This window comes from Eublepharis macularius, chromosome 3 (assembly GCF_028583425.1).
Source record: "Eublepharis macularius isolate TG4126 chromosome 3, MPM_Emac_v1.0, whole genome shotgun sequence".
Taxonomy (NCBI): Eukaryota; Metazoa; Chordata; class Lepidosauria; order Squamata; family Eublepharidae; genus Eublepharis; species Eublepharis macularius.
In genome coordinates, this window is record NC_072792.1 from 69,007,407 (window position 1) to 69,026,878 (window position 19,472).

The following is a 19,472-nucleotide window of genomic DNA, read 5'->3' on the forward strand; positions in this document are numbered from 1 at the left end:
TTCACTAGATACAAAAGAGAGCTATAGATCTCTGCAACAAGTTTTCTTGTAGTTAGGTTTGGTGTTTTCCTTGTTATAGGATGAAAGGACACAACATAGTATTGGGATATTTCTAAAGGTGCCTTTTTGCTCGTGCAAGGAAAGATCTGTGATTTTCCATTCAAGCTGCAGTCAAACTGTTCCTGAAGGTCCGCCATTACTCAAGAACATGTTTTCTAGTGCCACAGAGGGATGTATAAAATGGGATCAGGCACGAAAGATCCATTCCATCACTTGGCCTCTGCTCACAGTTTTGGATCCACCCAATTTAAAGTATCTGTTAAGAATAAAAATATTTTTCACTTTACTTGCCTCAAAGCGATGCCTGTGTCGTTCTTCTACAAAAACTTCATCACCATACAGTTTTCCTAAAAAAATTTGTTTTAGTTTTAAAATTTTATTTCCCATAAAGTCAACATTCATACGTTACAATCTTAGTTAGCTGTTATAAAAATTTATTGGCACGTCAGAAACTCAGAGTTACACACTATAAATCAACATGGTAGACCACATGGTAGATACACAGATCATATTGGATTAAGAAGCAGCTATTTCTAGCCACACTGTATGCTTTTGAAGTCTCACAAAGAATGCATCTATAGAGCATAGTGAAATGCTGGTGGGGCAGACAGGCTGGATCAGAGGCCATATGGGGAACCAGCAAGACTAGACAATGGCAGTGAATGTGGAAGGAAGGCTGATACATGGCTATGGGATTAAAACAGCCTTGGTCACCCTGATGGATAACCTGTACCAGAAGGACAGGGGGAGCACAACCTTGTTAATTCTCTTGGCCTTTTCAGTGGCTCGCATGGTATCTTTCTGGACTGCCTTTTAGGGTGGGGCTGGGACACACCATTTTGCAGTGGTTTCAGTTTTACCTCAAAGGAAGAGTTCAGAACGTGATGCTGGGGAACTGCCTCTGGCCTATAATGTCATGCGCCGTTCCATCCTGTCCCCCATGCTTTTAAACATCTATGTGAAGATGTTGGGAAAGTTCATTTGGAGGTTTGGACTGAGCTGCCACTCACTTCCAGCAGATCCCATGTGCCCTGAGGCAGTTTGGGGATGGAAGAGGGCTAACAAACTGAAGGTTGTGAGGATAAAACTAAGGTGGAAGCTGTAAGTGGCCTTCAACTCTTTGGTGAGAGGATGGGATAAAAGTGCACTAAATAAATAAATACTAATTTTGGTGGGGGCACACACAAACAATTCTTCTTTCGATTAAGCAGGGCAACAAAAGGCAAACTGCTGACTGTCATATCAGCAGGAGAAAATGGGAGGCACTGCCAGGGAAAATAAGCATATCACATTACTAGTCCCATTGTTTTTCTACAGCCCAAATATTGTGAGGTGACTGCATGAAGCAGAGAGACCACGGTGTTTTGGTAATGTAAGAACTGGTTCAAATTGTTAACACAAAACCAACATTACATTTGTCCTTACTCGCTTTGAGAGTTTCCAAAATCTTTTAATACACAACTATGAATCCCGCAGAGACTGAAGTGCTGCTTGACAGGAGGCTATGGTGTGTGAAGCACTTGAAAAAAAGGCACACATCTCCATTTTCCTAATGAAGAGTAACTGCATCCATTGGAGAGTAGACAGAAAATGTACTATCCAGCCAGCTCCCTTTTATAAATATGGTCATAGATAGAACTACTTTTTTGTGTTAAGAAACCCTTCAGGAATGCTCAGTAGGAATTTTCATTTATTTATTGAAAAGATTTATTTCAAGACATGCTGTTCAATCTGCAGAAAGTGGTATGCACAAAAACTGAATTCATTCTGTTTCAGTGAAAGGAAGTACATCAAATTTTCTATCGTTTAGACATTTTTTCCCACTATTTGAAAAAACTAAAGAAAAAATAAACCCATGAGATTGCGAGGAACCGCATGCTGACCACCTCTTACATGGTCAGTTAGTTACTCTAGAAATCAAAGGAAAGTTGAGTCCAGCCTGATATATTATCCTTTATTTCCTTTGTAGCTTTGAGCGTTACCATCTCTGGCTAGAAACTGAGAACTGGAGAAGAAAAGGTAAGAGGTCTTCTGTCCCCACCTGCCATCCCACTTATTTGATGCTATGTATAACCCAGGACCCTGATAAATACATATGGAAACAGTATACAAAGAAAGAAATCCCATGCTGTATCTATTGTGTGCTCTTCTTCCCTCAACCACAACCATTCCCTTCATCTGTAGAATAAAGCACGAAATAGGAAGGTTCTATTTAGCTGAAAGCCTTTAGATGAGAGACTTACAACAGGGGGCCTAAATGATTCTCTTGGTTCTGGAGTATGGCCTCCTTAGTATGGCCAGCTCAAACATGGAAGATAAGAAATGGACTAGGCTAAAATCATATATGAGAGGGGAAAAATCTTCAGTTTGAGAGGAAGCCTTGCTAAAATTCATCCGTGAACCTAAAAAAAAAGAAAAATTGGAAAATGGCAAGCACAAAGGAAAGTGTGCACAAAACTTCTGTGTGGACACTGTTGCCAGTGCAAATGCCCCTGCATCTGTGGCAGTGATGACAAGAAAATGAGTATCTTTGCTGTGCAGCCACAGAATTGGCTGTGGTATGGCAGTATCATTTACCAATTTCCTTGCAGTTTGTGAAGCTGCTTCCTATAATAACAATAGCAAAACTCGATTTATATACTGCCCTTCAGGACAATTTAACACCCACTCAGAGTGGTTTACAAATGATGTTATTATTATCCCCGCAACAATCTCCCTGTGAGATGGGTGGGGCTGGGAGAGCTCTAGAGAGCTGTGACTGATCCAAGGTCACCCACTGGCTTCAAGTGGAGAAGTGGGGAATCAAACTCAGTTCTCCAGGTTACAGTCCCACTGCTTTTAACCACTACACTAAACTGACTCTCAAACTGGCGGGTAAACTGTAAAACCAGAAGTGGATTTATTCTAACTATCAATGGCTAAGGGGCCATGGCTCAGATAGAGTTACCAGCCCTCTGGCTGCAAAGCCCAGGAGCTGGGGCCGGAGACTGAGGGGGGAATATTGCAGAAGCTGTGAAACTGTTCCCCCCTTTGTCCCACAGCTCACTTGATCAAACTTGGGCAAATCAAGGCAGGGCCAGATAAACAGTAATGTATGTCCAGGGGTAGAACATTTGCATTGCATCATAAGAGTCTCAAATCCAATCCCTGGCATTGCCAGCTAAAAGGATCAAGTAGCAGCTGCTGTTTATTATCTCTCTGTCTACTCAACCTATGTGCAGAACATATCATAAGGAAAGTTGGATTTGCTTTAGAAGAAAGTGGAGTAAAAATTGGTGGAAGAAACAGTTTGAGATATGCAGATGACACTGGAAGAAAATAGTGAAGACTTGAAATGACTACTGATGAAGATTAAAGGAGAAAATGTCAAAGCAGGATTACAGCTGAACATCAAGAAGACAAAAGTCATGACTACTGAGGAATTATACAATTTTAAAGTTGACAATAAAGAAATTGACATTGTTAACCTTTTTCTATTCCTTGGCTCAGTCGTTAACCAAGAAGGAGACTGCAACCAAGAAATCAAAAAGAATATTGAGATTTGAAAGAGCAGCCATAAGGGAACTAGAAAAGATCTTTAAGGATAAAGATGTCTCTCTGGGGACCAAGATCCACACTTTGGTATTCCCCATTACTATGTATGGAGGTGCAAGTTGGACAGTGAAGGAAGTTGATTCATTTGAAATGTGGTGCTGGAGGAATGCTTTATGGATACCACAGACAGCCAAAAAGACAAATAAGTGGGTTCTAAATCAAATCAAGCCTAAATTCTCCCTAGAAGAATTCGAAAGACACTGCAGGTTGTCCAAGTCTGCAGTGTCTTTCATGTTCTTTTATTCTTGTCTGGATGCTACGCTTTGTGGTCCCGATGTACACTTGTCCACAGCTGCAGAGTATACGGTATACTCCTGCAGAGGTGAGGGGGTCTCTACTGTCTTTTGCTGATCGGGAAAACCTCTAGTTTCCCGATCAGCAAAACTTTTCTAGTTCCCCCTCCTGAGTAGATATAAATGACCTGCCAACATCTTTTCCACACTGTGACACTGAGAGATCTCTGTCTTTTGGTGCTACACCTCTGAAGATGCCAGCCACAGCTGTTGGCGAAACGTCAGGAACTACAATGCCAAGACCACGGCAATACAGCCCGGAAAACCCACAACAAATCTGTTAATGATAGGATGTTTTCGAGGACTCTCATTCAGGGTGCGCCATAAGTTAGAAGCAACTTTACAGCACATAACACACATACAGCGGTTGATGTGAAAGACCTCTGTCTGAAACCCTGGAGAGTTGCATCAAGTCAGAATAGATAATACTGCCTTTGTAAATAGTAAAGAATCCAGTAGCACTTTCAAGACTAACCAACTTATTTGTAGCACAAGCTTTTGACAACCACAGCTCTTTTTGTCAGATGCATCTGATGAAGAGAGCTGTGGTTCTCGAAAGCTTATGCTACAAATGTCTTAAAGGTGCTACTGGACTCTTTACTATTTTGCAACTACAGGCTAACAGGGGTAACTCCTCTGGATCTAATGCTGACTTTGATAGACCAGTGGTCTGACTCAGTAGAAGGCAGCTTCATGTGCTCATGTGTGTATCCATAGCACAACAATGTGCTGAGAGTTCTGAAAATGAGAGGTTGTTTTGTGAAGTTTTATTTACCACTTACACGATGCAGAAGTTGATGTCTAAACTAAATGTTACATGTAACACATGCCACAGGGACTGGGAACCAGACAGCAGCTGAGGCTTCCCTGTGGGAACTCAATTTTGAACTCCACAGGGGCCCAATTCAGCCAAAAGGCATTATTTGTTTCACTGGGGGCTGGGTTTTCAGAGGTTCTGGCAGATCATGGTAATAGACTGTAATAATATTATAGGACTATACTGCAATAGTAATTATTTATTTATATAGGGATCTCTCGAAAATGCATATCCTGGAAATGTAGTTAGTCTTTAAGGTACTACTGGACCTATGCAATCTTGCCCAATCAACATGGTTACAAAACGTGTATTAACTGAACACAAAGGAAACCAAGAAAAGGCTTTTCTCTCCCACAGAAACCACATGTGTTTCTTGATAGAGGCCTGTGATTTATGAATCATGGTTTTAGGTACAATTGTTTAAGCAGTTGAATTTAAACTTATTTTAAAGAATTTTACATAAGCAGTTGAAAATAAGGTTTATGTTACACACACACCACTGAATTTTAGAGACTAAGTCTGGGGAGGGTGAGGGGAGGGTATTTGTGGTAGGGCATGAGCTTTCATGAGTCACTGCTCACTTCTTCAGATACTTCACACGCATTGTGTAAACACACCCCAGGGGCACAGGTTATGGAGGCACTCCCAGGGTGCCCTGATGGTGCACCACCACTCCAGGTTGCCCCATGTATGAGGAGGTTCCAGGGGCTCCCCAGGCAACAACATATTGATGGTTAAAGCAGACTTGATGGCAGAAGGGATAGGAAGTACTCATGGGTTGGAGTCGTCAACTGTGGCCCCCTGAGGGACGTCTCCAGCTGGCCTGACCCCTGACATCGGCAGTGCTTCCTTACTCTCCAGGGCTGTGCTGGGGGATGCCACCACAGAGGCATGAGCAAATTGGTCCCCACTTTGGTTGGCATCCTGTGTGGTGCCAAGCCACCAGGGTGGAGCCGGACGTTGGTGGGGTGTTGTTTTTTCCAGTCACATGGGCACCAATGGGCTCCACTGCTACTTTTTGCAGCATAAATTTCCACTGCTGCGGGGGTGGGGAGGCATTCTCAGGCCTGGAGTGGCTTAGGAAGGCAAGTACCTCGTGCCCCACACCTGGGTTGCTTCCCAAGGCACTGGTGTGAGGACTTATGCCTGCGCACAGTCGCATGCCAGCAGGAGCCCACAGCAGAGGGGCGTGGCAGCAGGGCACCTTCGGGGTGGTGATGGTTATGTCAGTGTAACTGCAGGATACACCAGCATAACCCTTAGTCCGCTCCCTGAGCCCTTTCCACCCCTCTCAGAATTGAGCAGTTAATGAACGAAGAATCAAATTTTTCACATTTCTTAAAGCAGACCTGAGCATTGAATTCCTGCGCTCATGTTTAGCAAGTTAGTGTGTTCTTCTTTTAATGTAAATCATAAAGAATATCAGAATGAATATTCTGGCCATTTGGTCAATTATTTCTGCCCTTGTGGAAACTGGGCCCCAGAACTATGGTAGGAAGTGGTAATAACATTTCTTCATCTGTAGCAGCTATGGGACAAACCACATGGTTCCTTTATCTCCAATTCAGACAATGAAGAGGCTGCCCTACTCCTCAAAAATAAATTGTAAGAAGTCTGGAAGCTTAAAAAAAATGCCATCACCCGCTACACCAAGCTTTTTAGAAAGAAAAACATCTGCTAACTGGAGACAAGGTATTGCCCTTAGTTTTCAAGAGGAATTCAACAGGATTTATAGGACTGAGAACAACAAATTACAGCATTCCATTATGCAGAAATAAGAAGATTCTGAGTGCTATTGGGCGGGGGTGTGTGTGTGGAAAGGATGAAGGTTATGTATGTACTGACTGTACTGGTAATAACATATGTTCTGCATAGGGTGAGCCTGAAAAAACAGGGCTGCACTTACCTGTCATAGTCAAACCACTCCTTCCTTCTTTCACCTACTTTCCCCTTCCTGCATTCACTTTCAGTCTTTTTTTTAGCCCGCTAATGCAGGGAGGGCGGAATATAAATGTAATAAATTAAATTAAATTAAACAGTTTCATAATGTTATAATGACCTCACGCTGTACTAACAGATGCAGCAGGTACTCAGAATTCCTAGCTTTAATTTTTTTTTAAAGTTAGTCTCTATATATCTATATAAAGTTAGTCACTCTATATAAAGTTAGTCACTATATATCTATATATATATAGTGTACATTTGTGTAAGAAGTATGTGCTATTTTTGATCACACTGGCAAATAAATCTGCAAAGAAGCTTACAACTTACTTAAGATTGAGTCCTTGGCTTTAAAAATTGTTTTCCTTTTCCCCAATCTCATTGTTCCTCCCATATCTCCAGGATTGTGTTCAGGCATGTCAATGACCTTAACAAAGAAAAATATTTACTTTCGTTTGCATTATTTATATTTTGAACAGAAAAAGACACTTGATCAGAAACACACGCACCTATAATCTATGTTTCTAGCATAATGATAGTGTATTTAATAAAAACAGGTTCCACCCGCAGTATGATGCCATCACTGAAATGTGATCTATTTATGTTGAAGGTCACAGAGGAATCCCATGAGACTATTATCATTTTGTGCTGTATGAACTATGATTGATCACCTTCTCTTTTTCAGTCTACTATCCATCTTTTTATGAACATATGCAATTATAAGTATGAAAGAATCTTTTCAAGTATTCACAAATCCAGCCAAAGTAAAGCACTTCAATCTGTCAATATAACTGACAGGGCTAACACAACAACAGGAAAGCACTATTCTTAGCAAGGAGAGACTATTTAACTTGCAATGAAACTTCCTGTTGGGCCACTGCTCTGGATGGTTGGCAGAGGCTGCTCTAGGCAACAACAACACGAATGTACATCAGTCATCACTGTGCCAACAAGATCAAAGCAGGAGAAGGGTAAGAGGCAGCCACTGCATTCATGGCTGAGCTGCCATCTTCATGACAAGGAGCCAGCAGTGGCCATGGCATCTTCCTTCTTGCAAGTAGTGCAGTCAAAATACAACTAGAGCTGCTGCCGCCACCTACTCACTTTTTTGTGAGGATAAAACAACAGCTGATGAGACGGTGGTGGCCTCATTATGCTCTTCATGATGAAGATCAACAGCCACAAGGAGGATACTGGGCTGCCACCGCCTCCCTCATCTCAGCCATTATGGCCTGGTAAGACTTCAAAACCTGCCTCAAAGTTATTCTTCATGTGACACAGGCTCCAGTTTCGCTTTGATTTCCTAGTCTGCCCATTCCTGATACCCCTGAGATATGTTAGGGAAAAATGGGCCACATACAGGGCTAGAGAAAAATATCCTGATTCTTGCTTGGTTTGGAATTTCCAAGAGTCTGACATCTGTCACAAGTAATTAAAAGCAACTATACATAGGTAACAGTTTGGAAGCAAGAAGGAAGCTAAAGTTGCTGAAGATTTAATAATGATGATGATGATGATGATGATGATGACTGTGCTTATATGCTGCTTTTCTAGACAGATTAATGCCCCACTCAGAGTGGATAATAAGGTCAGTATTATTATTATCCCCACAATACAGCTGGAGATGAGAGGAGTAGCTTACCCAAGGCCACCTGCTGAGCTCATGGGAGTAGAGGGTCTTCAAACCAGCAGTGTGCTGATTTGCCACCCATGATTTATGTCTGTTCATGGGGATAAAAATATTAATGCTTAAAAGAAAAGACAGGGGAATATTCTGTAAATATTCTTGAAGAAAGGACATATTCTAAAGACAATCTTCTTACATGTGCTACCTAACAAGTCTTATAAAACTGAAAGATGCATTTGATCCATTGTCAAATGGAAGTTGATAGGTTTCAGGAGGAAGCTTCAAGCTTAAGATCTCCAGGGGTCTGTGGGCACAAGATAGGAACGAACCACAAAAAAACTGGACCATGAGGTTCGTGGTTTTTCACAAACCAGGAACCACAAACTGGCAAGAACTAGGGCCAGTTTACGAACCAATTCGTGGTTCATGGGGTTTAAATGCCCCTTTCTGGCCACTTAGCAGCAGCAGGGAAAAGGGCATTGGACAGTTTAAAGGGCCCTTTCCTGCCCTGCAAGCGGCAGGTCCCTTTAAACTATCAGCTGGCAGGTGGTGGGGGGATCCCCCCTTGCCGCCTGACAGCTGATAGTTTAAAGGGACCTGTCACTTGCAAGCGGCAGGGCCCTTTAAACTGCCCAAACCCCAGCTCTCAGCCCCAGCCCCAGCCCCACTTACCTTGCCCTGTGGGCCTGCGCCCTCCTCCTCCCGCAAGGTGTGGGAAGGCCATTTTTGGCTTCTTCCGCCACTGCATGAGCCTGCAGGGTGGCAGAAGAGGCCAAAAACAGCCTTCCTGCCCCTCGTGGGAGGAGGGGGAGGACGCTGTGGGCCTGCAGGGCAAGGTAAGTGTGGGGCAGGGGCTGAGGGAGTGAGGGCTGGGGTTTGGGCAGTGTAAAGGGCCTTGCTGCTTGCAGGATAAGTTTATATGGCTATTTCCCTGGGGAAATGGCCATTTAAATGCCCCTTTACGACCCAAACAAACCAGTATACCAGTTCGTGGAAACGAGCTTCCACAAACCACTGGTTCGTGAACCACGAACCAGCTTGGTTCATGCGTTTTTTCCGGTCGCAATTTGATTCGTGCCCATCTCTACTGTGCAGTCATAAGATCCCCTCTTCCTTTATTAACCATGCTTAAGAAATCCCCATCCTACCTCTGCTGGCTTTAATCAAGGCTAAGACTTGTTTGGGTATCAATTGTCACTATAGTAAATGGTTAAATTCTTTATCAAACTTGCTTCAAATCTTGGTTAAAGTAACATGGAAGTATGGTTTGTTTATAAAATCTTGGTTATGTTTAAAAGGTCACAGAAATCTAAATCTAAGCAAGCTTATTAAAGACAAAAGTTGCCTTTACTAGTAGTAATATCTAATAAATAATTAGGAGTTCTGACACACAAGCAGATGAGACAGAAGGACAACCAAAGTATTAATTATTATTTGTTATTAGCAACCAACAACACATTTCATAATCTTGTTGGCATACCCACTGGGAAGGGCTATAAGTATGGTAGTGCTACACTAGTTTCACTGAAACAGTCTCAGGTGTTCCAGTAGTCTTGATTTCCTTGAGTCAGGTAAGAAATATTATTATGTATATTATTACTTAAAGGATCTAAGGTTGTACTCCTGCATAGTGTTGAGCTGAACCTACACATTTTGAAAATTAACTACTACTTTAATCTCTGTCTCCTTCCATCTCGAAAATGTTAGCTCAAAATGATTGTTTGCAATCTTGGTTCTTAGAGCATGGTTAGTGGTTGAAGTATCAGACTATAACCAGGGACAACCAAGTTGAATCTCTCCCCACTGAACCCCCGACATGGAAGCTTGCTTGGGCCCATCACAATCTCTCAGCCTAATGTACCGCACAAATTTGTTGTTGTGCCAATAAGGTGGAAGAGAGGAGAATGCTGTGATAAGCCACTTTGGGTCCCTATCAGGGAGAAAAGCAGGATATAAGTAATTTTTTTAAAAAAAATTGTAATAATTTGACATCACTGCTTAATTGCATTCAGGGTTGCCACACAGGGTTGCACATTATTCAGTCTTTTTTCTCATGAAGAAAGTAAAATGACCATTTTCTCCTGCTTTTACTTCTTCAAATTAGATGCCAATATGGTTGCTGCTCATTAGCTTTCTAGTCTTTCCAATGATGCCTCCAAAGAAAGTTTTGTTTTAAAAAGCTATTCAGACATACCCTGCTTAAAGAGTTGCATGAGTTCATCTATTGCTTTTCTCATCACACTGGTGCAGCTGTAGATATTCCTTTTAAAAAACGTATTATTGCTAGTGCTACAAATCTGAAGAGACAGCTGTCTACAGGCTCCATAAAACTGATGGAATATGTGGGCTCTCAACCTGGCAGAGAGGCATGGAGGCACCAACTATATCAGATTTCTGATTTGCATAGTTGTTTTTGAAAAAGAACCAGCAACATTGTGCAAATTGTGGTTGTAATATTTACAGGACTCATGTGGAGGTACAGATCTTACAACATACTATCATTCAAGGCATCAACTCACTAGTGGCTCCAATCATTCCTGCTGGGGAACACATACAGTTTATTGACTATTTAATGAAGCCTCATGATATATTTAGTGACAGGCTGAGTACATTCCATCTGTTACTTCATAAAGTAAAAGAAAGAGTACCACTACTAAGCTTCCAACTACTAAGGGAGGAGGCAGCAACAAAAATGAAGAATGGGGAGCAAGGAGGGAGCCTGTGCTGCAAGAAAGGAGCAGTATTTTCCATCCCCCATGCTTCCTCATAGATCCCCCACATAGTATTCCTTATACCATCATTGTATCCCTTAACATTCCAAATGTTTGTCTGTACAGCTGTAACACTGGCGACAAAAATCTTAATGTAAATTAAGATTTTAAAGTTTCAAGATGGGCAGGCAACGGAAGTGTATTAAAGCTACATGTGTTCCACTGATTCTAGTTCCTGAAGAAAGAGAATTCTCCTGAGACAAACTGATAATGTCTCATAACAGATTATATGTTCTCTAAAAGGTGACACTGGTAGGGTTGCCAATTCCCCACTGGGGGCGGGGGGTCCCCCGCTCCCACCCTCCACTCCCACTTACCTGGCTGGCAGGGGAGGCACAGGCCTCATGGGCACGCTCCCGGGCAGCACGGTGCGCTCCCACAGGCCCAAAACGTCCCAGATTGGGCCCGAATCAGCCCGAATTGGGCAGCTGAGGCATGGGGGAGTGCTCCTCCTTGTGGCAGCAGCCCGTTCTGGGCTGTTTCATGCCCGATCCAGGCAGGGGAGTGCTCCCCCGTGCCACAGCGGCCTGTTCCAGGCTGATTCAGGTCTGATCCTGGCTTAATTCTGCCCAAATCGAGCCTCCTGTGGACTGCGGGAGTACTCCCGGGGCAGCCACAGCCTGCATGATGATGTCACTTTTGGGAAGTGACATCATTGTGCAGGCCCAAGGGCGCAAGTGCATGCAAAGCACGCGTGCGAAGGAGACACCCAAAAGGTAGGTGCCGGGGCCCCCACCTTCCGCTGGGAATACAGGGGGACATTGCAACCCTAATAAAGGTCAGTATGGAGTAAAGAAGGCTTTTCAAATGTTTTTGTTGAGGTTATACTGTTTTATTTGTTCTGGAACAAAGTTTCATGCTGGACCTAGAGGAATAAGGCTCCCAAGCTAGACTGTCATGTTAGTTAAAGAGTCTATATTAGCAAGCTGCAAATTTTCAAACTGCCTGAGAGTGTGAACTGAGGAATTCAGTTGTCACAGAACTGCACTATACTGCATATATTTATATTTAAGATGTTTTTGTAATTGCCTCTAATTTCTTTGATATAAGTCTCAGAGAGGATCCTACAGAGGAAACACACTGCAATCCTAAAGACACTTACTTGGGAATATGACCCATTGATTAACATGGGATATCAAAGTATATCTGCTTAGGATAACTCCCACATAAATTCCTAAGGGTCAAACAGTTGCTACTAAACTATTGTGGATATATTTCTAAAATATTACCACCAACTTTATGAACAGATTTGTTACATGCAAATGATTTCTAACACAAAATCAATACTTTCCTGGTAATAAAAAATGAGTCCACCAACAAAGCTTTTAAAAGACAGAAATGTGATCTAAAAGCTTTAAATTTTCTTCTTATTCTTTGGCAGATACATGTCTTATTCTTTCTTGATGTGTTTTGGTTGGGTTAGCTTTTTCCCTTTCTGATGTAAACACATTAAAATCCCCTTTTCAGGTGTTCTGTAAAATGGACAGCAAATCTCCTGAAGACCTGAGAAAGATTTTCACCGTATGCTTCAAAAGAGGGTGACCCCAATCAGCTATCTAAACAAGAATTGAAGGAATTAATGGAGAAAGAATTTCCAGAAATACTAAAGGCAAGTCCAGAGTTATTTTATTTAGACAGCACTGTGCATAGAAGTGTGTGGAAATGTATAAACACAGTGATTTCACCCTTAGAGAAGTTTGCCTAAGCTTTATATTACCTGGTGAAAGTTTGGGTTTTAAAACAATCAAGACCCAAGCATTTCCGTTTTATCTAACAAGAGATTTTCTCAGACGTCATATTATTTTGACTTCATTTCACTTTTTCATAGTGTTTGAGGTAACTTTTTCATGTTAAGGTGATGATTTTTGTTATAGTGGTTCACCTGCACTTTATCAGTCGTTGTTAATGGAACCCAGAATGAAAATGTACTAAATGCTGAAGAGCAATTTAGTTAAATGTGTCAGCGTGCTAATATTTGCTTGGTATGTAAAAAATGGCCCATGTTTAATCCAAGTTTATTTCCAGTTAAAGGAAAACACTCCACCTAAGGACCTGGAGTGTCCCTACTAATCAGAGTAGACAATACTGACTTGGATAAACCAATGTTATAAGGCAGCTTCATAAGGTCATTTGAAATCTGAATTTACTCCAGATATACTATTTATTTAGAGAGATTGCTAACCCTATTGTTTCTTTGTAAAATAAAATTCTATATAAAACTTTTTCACTAGTTATCACAGTACAATACTTAGCATTTGATACCCCACTCCTCCACCTGAAGCCAGCTGGGTGACCTTGGGTCAGTCACAGCTCTTCCAGAGCATTCTTGGCCCCACCCACCTCACAGGGTGATTGTTGTGGGGATTTTAAAAATGTATAGTGTATCCTTTGATGTTTCATAAAAACTCCATTCAGTTTTAAATCATTATATGGTTATAGCTACTAATTAGTATGTTCTATATTAAGGAAGTACCTAATTTAACAAAGTAACATCTTGACTTTAATTATTTAAATTGTTCTCTTTCTTTTCTTGGTGATTTAAAGCGCCTTGATTGAAATCAATCCACCAGGACACTTCAAAAAAGGTATTTAGAATTGGACAGCCAATTTGCTAAAAATCATTCTCAGCCTTCAAAAATTATTGAGAAGAAAAGCATATAATTTCGACTTCAGGCCTAAACATACTAAGACAAAGAGACCATCATATTGGGTTTAATGGAATTTATATTGGAGTAAATGCAAACCATGGCTGTGTGGAGGAATAATCGTGGAAGCCAAATATCTAGAGGGAGCATATCTTGAGTCTCAATGAGTCTAGCGTCTCAATGAGAAAAGTGGACTATAAATATTGTAAATAATGAATATCTTAAGGGCCTTAAAAGAAAAGAACACAATCACTTTGGTGGGTATGGATCAGACTCAGCACAGCTGGGATTGTTTTCAGAAAGAAAACAAATTATAAATAACAAAGATATTGCCAATTGTTATTAATTATGTATATACCAACAACTATCACTTTTTCTTATTGAAATAGCAAGCTTCAGCTACTGAAGATCTATTCAAAGAGATGGACAAAAATAATGATGCGGAAGTCAGTTTTTAGGAATTTTGAGTGATAATAGCCAAACTAATGAAGTAGTACATCCCTAGAAGGAGATGGAAGAACACAGCAACTACTAGAACTTATCAAGAAAATACCTCAAAGCTTCAGTTTGGTTTCTTTTGGATGTATAACTAAATGAGTGTGAAAAATAATTTAAAAATTAGATACACGTTTTATTCTCTGGACTCTCTTATCTTATGGGCACAATTAATAAACAATATTTCTTTCACTAACCCTATTAAAATGAATGGCAGTTGCGTAAGCAGAAAGTACATATTCAGACAATATTTTACCCGAATTGGAAACCTGAATTGCACACCCCTAGTCAGGTCACAAAATGCCCCTTGTGCCACTTCATATGCATAGCTTGTACTTTCCAAATCACTCTCCCCCATCCACATACCATTTCTTTGCCTCTACACACACTCTCCCTTTGCCAACTGATCTCCAGTCAGAAATAATTGGGATGCTCCCATTTATCCTTTCAGTAATCTCAATTAGGATCTAATCTGTGATCTGGGCAATTCTAAACCTTGGGATTCCTTGTCCTACTACCAATAATACATGCAAAATGGTTTGTGCTGCCTTCTTCTTCTGTGAGCACACACACAAGTATATCCCATATTTCAGATTAATATACATAGGCTCCAAACCATCTCTAGTCAGAGGCAACTCAAATCTGTGATCCTTTATACAGATCCTCAATCACAAAAGACACATCCAGTCAGCTTAATATGAGGTTCAGGTGATCATTGTGACATGCATCTGTACTGGCAATATGCACCGAAAAATCCTTAAGCGTGTGGATCTCTTGTAGGGCAACTATCTTTACAGCTATGCTACCCCAGTATGCTCTCTTGAGGAAATATGACTTTTAACAAAACTTTTTACAAATCTCCTATTATTTATAAAATGTACTCATATTCTTGATATCTGAAGCATCACATTTATATTCTGCCTTTTTCTATAATGAAATTCTGAACAGTTTGCATAGAATTCCCCATGGTTTCTTATCCAGACAATGACCACACTCAGCCTTGCTTAGTTTCAGCAAGATTACTTATTTTGCTAGTATTTTTCAGTTATCATGAAGTTGATTTTCACATATTTCTAGTGAATTACTTGTAATGACCATGTATAGTTATAGGCTTATAGCTACCTAACGATAAATGCCCCAGCATGGCATATCACTGCATCGAATAGCAAACAGTGTTTTAGAAATCTTGAATTCACAAGCTCCAATATTTGATTATTCTGCACTTCAAACGGATCCAATATTATATTCAAAAGTTGTTACAGATATGAAGGTTACACACCCTTTTACCTCCCAAGGGAGATCTGGACTTTTTCCATTCTTGAAGGATGCCAAAAGTAACAAGCCTCTCTTGTGTTAAGACAGACTATTTATTCATTCATTATTTCACATGCTTTTTTTCACTAAGACATTTTTAAAGAAGTCTGATACATGTGAAATTTGGTCACAACACGGGTATATTACCTGAACACAGTGAGCACTACCATGACTTTGAAAAAACTGATTTTAAGGCTTGTGGCACGGCTATGTAATCCAAATAAACGCTGACCCCATTTCAAGTGCAACTTTCAAGTGCTTTCAGCCAAATTTGGGCCCGAAACGGCCAGGACTGGGCCACTGCCAGGTAGGGGAGAATGCTCTACCATGTGGCAGCAGCGTGTTCCAGGCTGATTTGAGCCCGAATCAGCCCCCCTGTGGAGCATGGAGGCGCTCTCAGGGTGCTCCTGGAAGTGACAGCATTAATATAAGCTACATATGATAGTCACTGATACCTAAAACATATTGTGTTCATCTCAGATAACTGAACTTTCTTGGCTTTTTACTTATAGGTTATTCAAGTCTAGAAATGCAGCAACATCTGTACAATGTGATGTAATATACAAAGTGTAAAGAACTGAATATGGTGCTTATGAACAGAATACAGGACTAAGACCTGAAATTCTGCTTGAATATACCGATCAATGTATTATACCTCTAAGCCAGATATCTCTTTTCAGAAGAACAAATACGATCTTTTTGGATTATGTAGTAATAATGTTCTCTTTAGTTTCACATACATCCATATTATTAAATGACCTGTTCTGAAGGGTAGAAAATTAAGTGTCAAATTCATTGTATTTATTCCTGAAATCAAGATGTTGTGATATTACAGCATTGCTAGAAGATACCATGTCAGCTGTCAAAACATAATTGATAACTTCAGATTTTACAGAATTATTCTAAGATATGTCGCATCAGGAAACAGAAAGGTATTGTTCTGGGCCCAAACATTTCTTATGGAGTCATGAAAGGTCAATCAATGTAAGCTTTTTAATTACAGGAAGGTTCTTTTAAAAAATGAAGAATCTAAATATTTGAGATGATGTAATATTTCACCTCCATTCCCAATACTTCTCACCATTCCCGTTACAAACAAAAAACCAAACTCTACAAGGTCAACAGAATAATGATTATAAAATTTAATACTGTGTCAAGGGAGGAATAAAGAGGCAGATTAAAGGTAGGCATATACTGAAAACAAAACACGGAGCAAAGGGCGAGGAATACATGAAACAAAAAAAGCATGTGGAAAAAGAAAGGAGCACCATTAAAGAGAAGGAAAAGAGATCTACAAGATGGATACCATGTTAAAAGGAGGTGGGAATTTATAAAAGGAACATTACACAAAAAAAGTTAACAAAAAGGAGAGCGTGACTGTCAGGACACGGATCACTCTGTAGCTCCTGATCACATTCTTAGTTTCAAGCAAATCTACAAGATCAGTCTTTGGTTTGTTCCTACCTCTATATGTAACATTTAGTGTAATACATAATACGAGTTTCCTTGCTCTAGTTTCTGGGAGCCAATGTGCCAGGTAGAGAAAGGGAAAGCTCTGAACACCATGTTGTCACTCGCTTTGTTATAGATGTTAGAGATCAAGATAAAGGTGTCTCTTCTAACACCTGGCTCTTCCTACAGTAACTGATCTCTTTCCATGGAGCTATTAAGGCTTCTGGCTGAGCTCCATAACAGGGATGGTCCTTTAGCCTCCAGCTAAACTTCGTATACAGAGAGAAGAGTTCTCTCTCTCATGTCCAAACAATTCAGGCAGCAGTACAGGCTGCAGCTGACTAAGCAAAAACCACACACTCTCCTGTAGAGTTGCCAGATTGGTCCATCAAATATACTGGACACATTTTCCCCCACCCCCATTGCCCCTCTACTCATACAAGGCAGGATCTTTGTGCAAGGGCAAAGCATGCACGGGCTCCTGCCTCTAGTGCAATGATCTCACTTCCGGAAGTGACATCATCAAGCTGTCGTAGGAGTGCTCCTGTGCCTCATATGGTGGGGAAGGGAGGCAGGAAGGTGAATCATGACTAGAGATGGGCACGATCCGCATTACAATAGAAAAAAACCCACGATAATGGCGATTGTGCGATCGTGACCCAGCGGATCGTGATCATCCATGGCCAACAATCCAGCGATTGGGAGGAGCCTGGATCGGGGCGATCAGTCTCAGATCGGGGATCCAGACACTCAGGCACCAGCAATCTATTCCCCTGGCAACGGAGCCAGGGGAATGCCTGAGCTGTGTTTGCCCTCCTTCTGTCGCCCTGGAAACCCGAATGGAAGCCCAGCTTTCCTTGATCAGCAGGGCTTCCTTCCAACCACGGAGCAGCAAAGCAGTCACCAGTTGGGAGAAGACACCCAGGGGAGGGAGGGGGAAGGGGGTGTTCTGTAGCCATGGGCACTCTAATCTCATCCCTGCAAACCCTGATAGGCAGCTCTGACGGCCAAACACAGACGGCCAAACACAAACACAGATGCCGACGGCATCACCCACCGTTCCTGTATCGCTGGGAACAGCGGGGCGCCCCTCCGCTTTTGCCTCCATGATTCACGATCCACGGATCGGGAACGAGGGATGATCGGTGTGGATCATTTATTTGGGATCGTTGCCGGCCCTGATCCACGATCAGCTGGATCGTTAATTTTTTTTTGGATCGTGCCCATCTCTAATCATGACCCCCCACATTTCTCAACGGCCTAGGCAGCCACGCTTGCTTTCTCTAGCAGCAGCCATTGAAGCTGGCTGCTAGAAGCATGGGGGGAAGAGGCAGGGAGGTAGAATGTGAGTTCTTGCTCTCCTTGATGCGGCCCGAGCAGCCGCATTTAGAATAATAGAATCATAGGGTTGGAAGGGCTTAGAGGTCCAACCTAGTCCAACCCCCTGCACAATGCAGGAAATTCACAAATACACCCTCATGTACACACCCAGTGACCCTTACTACATGCTTATTTGCTTTTTCTAGCAGAAGAAGCCACTGAGGCTGAGTGCCAGGAGGCAGGGAGGCAGAGCATGTCTGGTACTTTCATTCCATTTCCCCTGGACAGTCCAAGAAAATACCAGTCTGTCTGAGTGAAAACCAGACACTTGGCAACCTTATCACTTGCAATGTGCTTATCTCTTCTGGAATGTCACTTCTGGAAGTGATATGATCATGTTGCTGACTCACCAGAACTGGTCTAGTACACAAACTAAAACTCTCCGTTTTGCCCAAATATCAGGCTTCGCACAGCAACCTAAGGCAAGTAACTCCCCGTTTCTACTGTTTCTTCCCCTGCTAGCCAGCTGAGCAGTAGTGTGAGCTGGGAACACTACTCAACCCACACTTGGCAACTACAGCATGGGTCTTCAGGGTTATAAATTAATCCTCCATCATTCTCTGATTTGCAAGGCTTCCCTAGTTTCCAATACTTATCCAGAGTAGATCATTGCTCCCATTTTGCCTGGTGGGGAGATTTTGTGGATTACTTTGAAAACGAGACATCGTGTTCACACATGCTTACAATGGTGATTCCTTAAGTCTAACCCTCCCCCGCACAGTTAACAGTGCAGTCATAAATGGAGTTACACCCATCTAAACCCACTGAGATTTAGAAAGGTGTAACTTACTTAGGATTACACTGTAAATCCCTGACTGGGTGATGCTGCTGGATACATCTTAGATAGTTTGAGTGGGAAGTGCTGTCAAGACACAGCTGATGGCAAACCTGTAGGGTTTTTAAGGCAAGAGATGGTTTACCATTCCCTGTCTCTATGTAGCAAAGCCCTCATCTTTCCTGGTGATCTCCAAATGTGAACCAGGGCCAACCCTACTTAGCTTCCAAGTGCACATGTCTCTAAATGCACATGCATGATACCCATCTAGTGTGCAACTTGCCATATCACATGCAGCAACTGGTATG

General features: G+C 41.7%; 2 protein-coding genes across 3 annotated transcripts in view; one reads left to right on the forward strand and one right to left on the reverse strand.

Moving 5' to 3' along the window:
• The window catches only part of CTPS2 (CTP synthase 2), a 111,215-nt gene that overhangs the window by 17,105 nt on the left and 74,638 nt on the right, over window positions 1–19,472 (reverse strand). For both annotated transcript variants that reach the window (XM_054974782.1, XM_054974781.1), the window contains exons 14-15: window positions 7,036–7,132; window positions 352–407 (exon numbers count right to left, since the gene is read on the reverse strand). In XM_054974782.1, coding sequence (XP_054830757.1) covers window positions 352–407; window positions 7,036–7,132 — 153 coding nt within the window. The remainder of the gene's footprint in view (window positions 1–351; window positions 408–7,035; window positions 7,133–19,472) is intronic.
• Window positions 12,583–14,242, forward strand: S100G (S100 calcium binding protein G). The gene is given in 3 exon segments (XM_054973439.1): window positions 12,583–12,620; window positions 12,622–12,716; window positions 14,142–14,242. Coding segments are annotated over 3 exon segments (234 nt in total).